This window comes from Triticum aestivum, chromosome 3A (genome assembly GCF_018294505.1).
Source record: "Triticum aestivum cultivar Chinese Spring chromosome 3A, IWGSC CS RefSeq v2.1, whole genome shotgun sequence".
Lineage (NCBI taxonomy): Eukaryota > Viridiplantae > Streptophyta > Magnoliopsida > Poales > Poaceae > Triticum > Triticum aestivum.
In genome coordinates, this window is record NC_057800.1 from 727,091,257 (window position 1) to 727,101,266 (window position 10,010).

The 10,010-nt window shown below is 44.6% G+C and overlaps 1 protein-coding gene and 1 long non-coding RNA gene across 2 annotated transcripts; both read left to right on the forward strand.

Annotated features, from left to right (window-relative positions):
- Positions 1-4,618: 4,618 nt before the first annotated feature.
- Positions 4,619-8,508, forward strand: LOC123063533 (uncharacterized). Its single transcript, XR_006430382.1, has 4 exons — positions 4,619-4,775; positions 5,851-5,980; positions 6,924-7,069; positions 8,104-8,508. It is a non-coding gene; the product is annotated as an uncharacterized lncRNA (long non-coding RNA).
- Positions 8,509-9,151: 643 nt separating this feature from the next.
- On the forward strand, positions 9,152-9,628 carry LOC123057282 (polyubiquitin-like). The gene has a single exon (XM_044480350.1). The coding sequence runs from the start codon at positions 9,152-9,154 to the stop codon at positions 9,626-9,628; it is 477 nt and encodes a 158-aa protein (XP_044336285.1).
- The last annotated feature ends 382 nt before the right edge of the window (positions 9,629-10,010 follow it).

Sequence of the window (10,010 nt, forward strand, 5' to 3'; positions counted from 1 at the left end):
CTCTAAATATACTCTAAAGACTTTGGTAAAGAGGATGCAATTGGACTGGAGCAATGATGTTGTCATTTTTTCACTTGCATGAACATTACCAATAATGTTTTTTAAAAGCGCCTTGGGCCGCCCATCCAAAAAGATGGGAAGCCTTAATGGATGAACGCACTTGCGCCTGGATGATCCCCTTGAAGTGCGGGCCGTCGAATCATGATATCTTCATCATGGTGTTGATGAAAGATTTCACCTACAGAAGAAATAAAGCCAACTACAAAATCTTGGCACGCCAACATAAATTCCTCAGATCCGAATAATCGGATCTGCGAGGACATAAAACTCTCTAACCTCATGGCACCATAAAAAAACGAGAGTACTAAGATTTTTTGGGAATTTTTTGTTGTTAGTATTAGTTTTTTTAGGGAATGGTATTAGTTTAGTTTTTTAGGGGTAATAGTATTACGAAAATACTAACGCCCACACATGTGACATCTTGCACATCGCCCACACGCCTCTTTTACCACTCATTTTGCCACATGTGAACAGATGACATCAGCATGAATTTTTTAAATTTTCGGCTTAAAAATGTTTTATCTCCTAATTAAAAAATCAAATTAAAAATTCATTTTCATCATTAAATCCATCTCGACGAGATCTGCAAAACTAGACTCCATGTTGATATGTTTCGACGAAATTTTTTTTGCCCAAAAGTTGCCATGATATTTACACTATAGTTGCCATAGTGCTTAAACTAAAGTTGCCATATGGCAATTTCAGTTTGTAGAGCATGTCAATTTTAGTATTTTGATGATGGCAACTCCAGTACTTTGAGTATGAAAATTATTTTTTGTATGAACCATGACAATTTTAAGTGCATATATCATGGCAATTTTAGTTTATAGTTCATGGTAAGTCTAGTTTCTTAATTCTCCCCTTTTATAAATGTCAAAATTTACTTTTAAATATAGAATAAAATAGCTGAAATATATCATGGCAATTTTAGTGTAAACACCATGGCAATTTATGTGCAATACACATGACAACATTTAACCCCAACAAAAAATCATCGAAAATTATTGATATGAGATCTAGTTTCAAAGATCGCGTCGCGAGGGATTTAATGGTGAAAACGGATCTTCAATCGGATTTTTTATTTAAGAGATAAACATTTTAAAAACTGGAAATCCAAAAAGATTCTCATATGCATGCATGCGATGCCGTGGCAATTTGTTTGCTTTAGAAACGTGTGATGCGCCTTCCTTCCTGCCACACGTGTGACAGTTATCGACGTCCTAATATTAATTTAGTCGAACCACTTCCAAAACACGATATTACTTACTCTATAATCACCTTCTGTGGACCACTATCGGCCCAGTGCCTTGTGCCTATCGGTCCACTGGCTTGCGCCGGGGGCGAGACGGCAGGCGGAGCAGCCCAACGTAGCTTGGGCCACCCTCTTTCAGCCTTCTTGTTTCCCCGATATGTTAAAGAGTCGGCGGCTAGGGTTGGTTATAATGACAGCCAAAATAGCCGCCTCGCCGCCGACGAACCCCTCCTTCTCCGATGAGCGCCGCAGTACTATATTGTTTGCCCGCCGCCACTGGGAGCGTTGCCGCGCCGTCGCTGCGCTGGGCTCTGGAGGCTCTGCCGCGCCGCGGGGGGAGCGCCGGCCGTTACCCCCGCATGCTGCCGCGCTCACCGGGATCCTGTTCTCTCTCCAGTTGAGCAAAGTGCTGATTGCAGACGGGTGCCGATGAATCAGCTGCCTGATCTTCACTCGCGATGATTCGAGGTCTTTATACAGTGCTCCGATTGATTAATCCTTGAGCACGGATTAGCTCGGATGAACAGTGATCACATTTGGTTCCTGTATGCATCTCGGCAGCAAGATAGGCCCACATTGGCTGCGCGGAGGATTTCGCGAGCCCGTCCGTCGCCCTGGGCCTCGGGAGCGGCCTGCTCTGCTCTGCTCGTGCGACCGACCCTAGCTATAAAATGCCGGCGAATCCCCAACCCTAACCGTCCTTCCATTTCCGATCCTTCCTTCCGGCCGGCGGCAGCAGGAACGCCCACTGCCACTGGTCGATCCTAGCAAGAAGCTTCTTTCAAGGCACGGAGCTGTCTTTTCTGCGTCCCCAATGGTAATCTTATAGCTAGAGCTCACTCTCATTGTAAGGTAGGACTAGATTCGAGTGGAATCACAAATACTATTGTACTAGTTCTTTTTTTTTGAATTTTCAAGGGGAGGGGGGGGGGGGGACTTTGCAGCCTGTCGCAGGATAGGTTCAAGTGAACCAGAATTACAGGGGGCACAGAGGAGAAGAGAAAAGCAAAAAAACACACGCCACAACACACATACATGGGGAACAGGGAGGGAGACACAACAAAGAGCACATAGGATGGAGGCGAACGGCATCGGCCAGCCAAGACCAAACCACGACACTGCACCGTCGACGCAATCGAAAGGATCCGCGCATCCGAGACTGCACAACGCCGTGACACCACCTGTGCCACGAGGCACATTCGAAGGGACACGCGGATCCGAGACGACGCCACGGCACCTGTGTGCCACCAGCGTAGTCGAAGGGCATCGCCAAGCAGACCAAACCACGACACTGCACCATCGACGCAATCGAAAGGCTCCACACAACCGAGACTGCACAACGCCACGACACCACCTGTGTTGGAGGTACATTCGAAAGGTTGCACGAGGCCGAGACGACGCCACGACACCTATGTGCCACTGGTGTAGCTGTAGGGCACCACCTAGCAAAGACGCACCAAGAGAGCACTCAACCACGACACACACCACCGTCGACCCCAGATTGGCCGCACCACCACCACCGACCACCAACCTCAAACCAGCCAAGCACCACCCCAACCCTCAGGCAAGCAGCATTGAGCAGCGTCTCCGAAGACAGGCGCCACCAAGGTGGTAACGACGTCAAGGACACCGCCGCTGTCCGATCCAGGAGCTGGATCTAAGGCTTTCACCCGGAGAACAAACAGAGTGAGCGAGGAAACAAGGCATCGTACAACGGCACCTCCAAGGAGGGATCCGACACAACAGTGTGTCGCTGCCGCCGGTGCCGACAGAGGCCGACACAGAGCTTTCGCCCATAGCCATCATCCTCGCCACCCTTCTGCTGAGCCGCGACACTGCTGAGACCGGAACCACCACCGCACAGGGGCAACAACCTTGAGTGGCGACAGAGACCGAGCGCCCGCCAGTCGAACCACCAGACCGCCGAATCAGCAGGAGGTGGAACTGAGCAAGGCAGCGACAGGGGTTGCAAAAGATCCGTCGGAGGTCGAGAGCAGAGGAGGAAACCTCGCCGCCCCCGACCTGGATCTGGCCAGGAGGAGAGGAAGTGGCAAGCCAGCGGCCTGGCCCCGCGCCCACGCCGCCCGTGCGGCCGCAGACGGCGCGACCACCACATCGACGCAAGGGACCGAAGCCCCCGACGCCACAGCCGCCCGCTGGCCCAGATCCAGCGCGCCGGCCAGATCCGCAGCAGAGGGAAACGCGCTCGCGCGCCACCCCCAGGGCGCCGGCGAGCAGGCCTCGCGACACCTCGACGCCACCCTGCTCCCCACGCGCGCCCCGCGCCCCACGACTTCGAGCCCGACAGAGCTCGCCACCAAGACGACCGCGGCCACCCGGCCACCCGGCCACCACGCGTCCGCCGCGGGATCTCCCCGAGCCACCTTCGGAGGCAAGGGCCGCCGCCACCGCGGCAAGGCCAGCGGCAGCGGCGGAGGAGAGGAGGCGTAGGAGAGGGGGCCGCCGGCGACTGGCGATGTTCCCCCCGAGTCGCCCGAGCGGAGCGACGCGGGGGTCAGAAAGCTGCGGTCATCTGGTAGTAATATTTGCAGTCCATTGTACTAGTTCTTCACCATTTATCTTGCGTGTGAGAGGGGGGTTGAGGTGGGGGACAGAGTGGGTGGCGGCCACACAGGGGAGACAGAGCTGGGGATGGGCAGCCGACCTGTTCCAAGCTGGGGATAGTTGTTTTGATGTTTTTTGTATGTGAAAAGTCAGTGTCTTACTACGTAGAAAGTGTTGTTAGTTCATTGAAAAGTACATATTGTTGGTTCACCTGTTGTGAAAAGTACATTAGAGCTGGAGATAGCTGATTTGGGATTCACCTGTTGTTGGTTCCATACTAGTAGAAAGTGTTGTCAGTTCATTGAGAAGTACATATTCACTTTAGGCCTTCACTTTATCTCTTCAGTCTACAAGTGCTGAGTGAACCATCTACTGTATTGTTCTGTAGAAACAAGGTATTTATGGAGTAGATTTCTGATAACTTGTTGGAATCATTGGCGTTAAATAACAGTGTATAAAAATTAATGAGACATGTATTACTACGTAAAAAAATAAAATAAAAAAAGGGAATCGCTATTTTTCAGCCGGATGAAATCAATTCGCGTTCATTCGTTTTCTTGTCCGTTTGATCGTTTTGTTGAGATTCGTTTTTTGTTCTTTTTTTCTGAGCTGGCCGTTGTTACCGGGCCCGCATAATTTTCAGCGAGAGCCGAGAGATCCGTTAATCGGGCGCGCCCGCCGCCCTCTCGCTGGGTGCCGTTTCCTTTTTCCTTTTATTCTATTCGCTTTCCTGTAGCTCACTCATCTCGCCCCCTCGTCTCTTCCCCTTTCTATTTCCAGCGGCGGAGACCTTGGTGAGTCAGAGAGCTTGATTCATGGCGAATTCGATTGGGAGTTCTCCTTCGGTGCCTGCTTGAGGGCTTGGTGGTCAGGCGGCCGGAGTTCTTCAGGCGGTATGGTAGGTTTTTTCTCTCCCTGTCGATTCATCTCTCCTCTGTTGCTGCTTCCCTTTCGGTTCCCTGTTGCTCAGATCTGTGGGTTGCTCGTGTGCTAGGATATGTACGTTTATGTGATGTTATGCGTAGGGGATCGAGTGTTGTGATGTGTGATGTGAAGTGTAGGGCTCGTGTTCTGTTTCCCTTTCATCAGGCGACCGTTTATTTTGCATGATTCTATACCGTTGGTGATTCTACATGTTCGTGTCCTAGGGTTTCTTCAGTCAGTTCATTTGAATCTTAGTTGTAGTTGCCCTTTTTAGTTAGTTACCATCTTGATTTTAGTTTAGTTATCTCTGGCAGTGGCTGTTAATTTTTAGATCTGGTATGCTTAGTCCTAGCTGAGTTTGATTTTGGTCGGTGAGGTGAAGGGATTGCTCTCTCTGTTGTATTTGGTCTACCCTAATTATAGGGGAGTTCCATTGTAAACATTTGTATTTTTTGCTTTATTTTCGCAGTGAAAACTCTACATTTCCAGTGGCTTAGTAGTGTATTTTTTATTGATTAAGTCTGTAATTACAATGGTTATAGGGATTTAGCTCTGTAATTTCAATATTTTTAGTATTTGCTGTTGATTGTAATTCCAGTAGTATTTTTGCTGGTTTACTATTATAATTTTTGGTGAGTTCCACTGTATACCAATGCAATTTTTTTTGCTTTTCCAGTGCTATAGCTCTGTATTTCCTGTAGTATATTGTTTCAGAGTGTATTTTTCCACTGTTAGTCAACTGTATTTTGTGAGTATTTTTAGTGTAATATGAGAGCTATTTTATTGTAATTTGAGCTTAAACTTGTGTAAATTTATGATTGCTCCGGAGTGTCCTTTTCTTATCACTTGACTTACTCTGTAAATCTTAATTTTTAATGACACTTGTAAGTGAGATCACAGTGTTATTGTTGCCAAAAGAAAGCCAAACTCTCATCCAGATGCATCTCGATTCACATTTCTATATGATAATATTGCAACCGATTTTTTTGTATCTGCTGATACAAGAGATTCTTTCAGAAGATAACCCTTACCCCTAACCCCTAACCCAGGGTGGGCGAAAGATGGAGACAATACTGCTGTTGAAGCTCGAGAGTGAGCAGCAGTTCGGTCACCCCTTTCTTTCTCAACTTGAGCAGGAAACTTCCAACCAAATAGGAGGGAGGGCACTAGTGTTTTTAGGTTAGTTTACTCTATCTTTGTAAGTGAAATTAAAGTGTAAGTTGTAGTGTAATTTTAGGTTAGTCTTTTTTCAGTGTTTTTTACATTGTACTCCCTCTGTAAATTAATATAAGAGCGTTTAGATCATTAAAATAGTAATCTAAACGCTCTTATATTAGTTTACAGAGGGAGTAATTCTTAGTGGATTCTTTTACTGTAATGACTCCATCTAATATTTTTGAATTTACTCTGTAATTCATAGTGGAGTTCTTAGTGCAATTACTATAAATTTCTAGTGTAATTACTGTATCATTTTGGTGTAATTATAATGCAGTGTATTTACACTGTAAATTGTAGTGTAACTAACCTCACTAGTGTAATTGCTGGAATATTTGTGTTAATTTAGTGGAATTATAGTGTATGAACTGTGCATTTTACAGTGTAAATTTAGTGGAATTACAGTGCATGAGTTGTGCATTTTACAGTGTAGTTTTAGTGTAAATCTTTCTGTAGTTTAGTGTAATTTTACCTGTAACTCGCCTTCCTTATCAGCGCTAATATATTCCAGTTCATTAGTGTTGCATGAATTCCTGGTTTAGGTTAGTTAGCTACCTCATTAGTGCTGCATTCCTAGCCTTTTTTCAAGCATTTTCTTAACCTCTTTTGTTCATATCTTCCTGAATATGTGACCCCTTATCTGTTTTTCCTATGGCCTTGTGCTGTAACTGTAGTTATGAATTCAGAAACTTGCAACTAGTTTTTTCTGTTTCTGCCCCCTAGACTACTTGGTCCTAATATTCTTCCTGGTTCTGGTGTATTTTTTGTGTCACATATGTAGAGTTCCAGAGTTCATTTTTGTCCCTGCAGCATGTAAGTGAGGTTTTGTCCCTACAGCATGTAAGTGAGGTTTTGTCCCTGCAGCATATATATGTAATGATTCATAGACGTCCTTGTTTCTTTTCAGATGTAGACAAGCAGGAGAGAGATCGGTCTTAATCATGCTAAGTGTGGGGTGAATGCAAAGATGGGGCTGTTTACCTGTGATTCCTATTTAGTGGAAGACTGAAGCAACTCATTTTGCAGACAAGCCTGAATTTTTTCAAGTATCAGGTTGGTATTTGGATGGATTAAACCCGTTATTGTTTAGTGGGGCCAGTAGGAAATTTTGCCATGGACATAGAAACGACAAGTAGAAACATAGACAAACAATTGTCAAGCTCCCATGGGTTGGAAATATCTGACTGAAACCAAATTGCTATTTTTCATGTGGATGAAAACAATTCCACAAGCGCATGAAAATAGATTTATAGTGTAATTCCTATTGGATTTACAGTGTAATTTCTAGTGAATTTACAGTGTAATTCCTAGTGGATTCATGCGCACAAACATAGATTTTACAGTGTAATTCCTATTGGATTTACAGTGTAATTTCAAGTGAATTTATAGTGTAATTCCTAGTGGATTTTCACTGTAATTCCCAATGGATTTTACAGTGTAATTCCTAATGGATTTTACAGTGTAAATATGTTATCAGTTTTATAGATTCTTTTTGTTTGTTGCTACTAGTGTGAGTGCCTTCTAGTGTCAATGCTTTTTGCCTGATTGTGTTTGTCCTTTTTTTTTTGTTAATTTCAATTTTCAGTGCTTATGTTGATGCATATCAATATTCAGTATAAGGAAGCATCAGATCATAGTAGTTTACACTTTACACTTCGAATGTTACTTAAATCCAGTCCTTCAATCACAGCTATTTAAGAACAGGTAGAAAGTGTCTAAAACTAGTAGATCAAAGTTTCTTAACAGTGTTTAGTTTTTCAGTTTCCAAAGTTTGTGAAAATAGTCATATTTTCTCTGAACTGGAGCAATCCACCCCCTTATATGTTTTTAAGTTTTCCCAAAATGGAATTGCTAACTTCCTAAGCATGTTTTGGTACCTGTAGTGTGTTTATTTCTGCAAATTCAGAAACCCATGGTCTGGGCATCTAGTTATCCGTTTTCCTGTGATCATAGACTACTAGCTCATGTGACCATACCCTAGTTGTTCTTAGGGTTTCTCCTGGTTCATGCTTTTGTGTGATTATGTTCTTATTTTTGATCTGTGTAGATTTTGTGATTAACTTAGCCTATGTAATGAACCACTACAGGTCTGTTTCGTCTTCCACATTTGTTCAGGTAGGAGAGAGACAAGAGGAGGTGATGAATGCACAGGAGGTGGGGGTGTTTACCTGTGATTTTTTTGCTTCTCCAACCATGTTTGTGTCCCAGATCATGGAGAAATCGCCCTGTCTGGTGGCGCTTCTCTGGGGGTAAATTTAGCACTTTGTCAGTGGAATTACAGTGTAATTCTTTTGTGTTTTTAAGTGCAATTTACACTGTAAATCTTAGTGGAATTACAGTGTACTTTTAGTGGAATTACAGTGTATTTTTAGTGTTTTCAATTGTTTTTTACACTGTAATTATTAGTGGAACTACAGTGGAATTTACACTGTAAATCTTAATGGATTTTGCTCTGTATTTGCAAGTGGAATTATAGTGTATTTTTGGTGGAATTACTGTGCATTTTCCGTGGTTTTTACACTGTAATTACTAGTGTAATTTTAGCCCTTTGTATAATTGATTCACAGCAGCAGCAGCGGTAATTTAGTGTGGTTAGATGTCATCAGTTTTGGTCCTTTTCCTCCTCGTGTAGTTACCTTGGTCCACCTTTTGTTAGTTTTTAACCCGTTTAGCTGATTTATATGTACGGGTTTGAATAGTTTGATGTATGGACCCGTTTATGGCTTGCTGTGTGGACCTGTTTAGAACCGATTTGCAGGTGCAAGGCAGAAAGAACAGGGGACACGGGACAGGTGACAGTTATCATCCTTCAGTTGGCTGAAAAAATATGACTGAAAACGAATTAGATTTCATCCGATGTAGAATAGACAGTCCCTAAAAAAATAACAGTGTATAAAAATTAATTGGTGATGTTTGCTTTGCTCATTCAGAATGGATGTCCTCATCAAGAACCCCACCGGCAGCACGATCCCCCTGAGGGTCTACCCATCGGACACCGTGCGTGATGTCAAGGCAAAGATGATCTAGGAACAGTACTCCCTCTTCTTTGGTGGCGTGCAGCTGGATGACAGGCTTACATTGGCCAATTACAACATCCAGCATGAATCCACGATCGACCTCCACGAGAAGATGAACATGAAGATTTACGTGACAGAGACGGTGGCGGGCATGACTATCACGATCAACGTCAGCAGTCTAGACACCGTCGATAACTTGAAAGCCAAGATCCAGGACCTTGAGGGCTTCCCGAAGGCTCAGCAGTGCCTCGTTTTTGCCAGCACGCGGCTGGACGACGGGAACCGCACCATGGCTGGCCACAACATTGGGAATGAGTCCACCCTTCTCCTTGTCCTCCTCCCGTGTATTTCGAGAGGAGACATGATGCAGGTCTTCGTGAGGACGCTGGATGGGAAGACCATCACTCTTTGGGTTGGTAGCTTGGACACCGTCGGCAGTGTCAAGGTGAAGATGTACGAAATGAAGTACGACCCTTTCCCTAAACAGCAGCGCCTCATCTTTCAAGGAAAGCAGCTGGAGGACGGCCGCACATTGGCGGACTACAGCATTCATAGGGAGTGTACCCTTCATTTGATGCTCCGCCAGCATTCATAGGGAGTCTACACTTCATTTGATGCTCCGCTAGCATTCATAGGGAGTCTACACTTCATTTGATGCTCCGCTACCTGTTTGGTTGTTGAGATGGATTGCCTGAACAGCGATTGAACAACCAGTTCTATTTTGCTGCCGTCTTGCAGTAGCGGTGTGTCATTTGTAGTACCACTAGTATTGCTCCACTCTTGTACGTTAATGTGTTGAGTAGTTCTTCTTGTCTGTAAGAGAAAACACTAATATACTATCAAGATTCCTAAGTCTATCGTCTTGGCATCAGCAAGTTGATTTATTTAGAAATACATCTAGTTGCGGACAATAGACTCATTTATTTCCTTCACACAAACTCAGTCTGGTTCATTTCTGCGTTTATGCATGTTTTCAT

What these genes read in the sequence shown, in the direction of transcription:
- LOC123057282 (XM_044480350.1), top strand. Translation starts at nt 9,152, where the DNA reads ATGAAGATTTACGTGACAGAGACGGTGGCGGGCATGACTATCACGATC.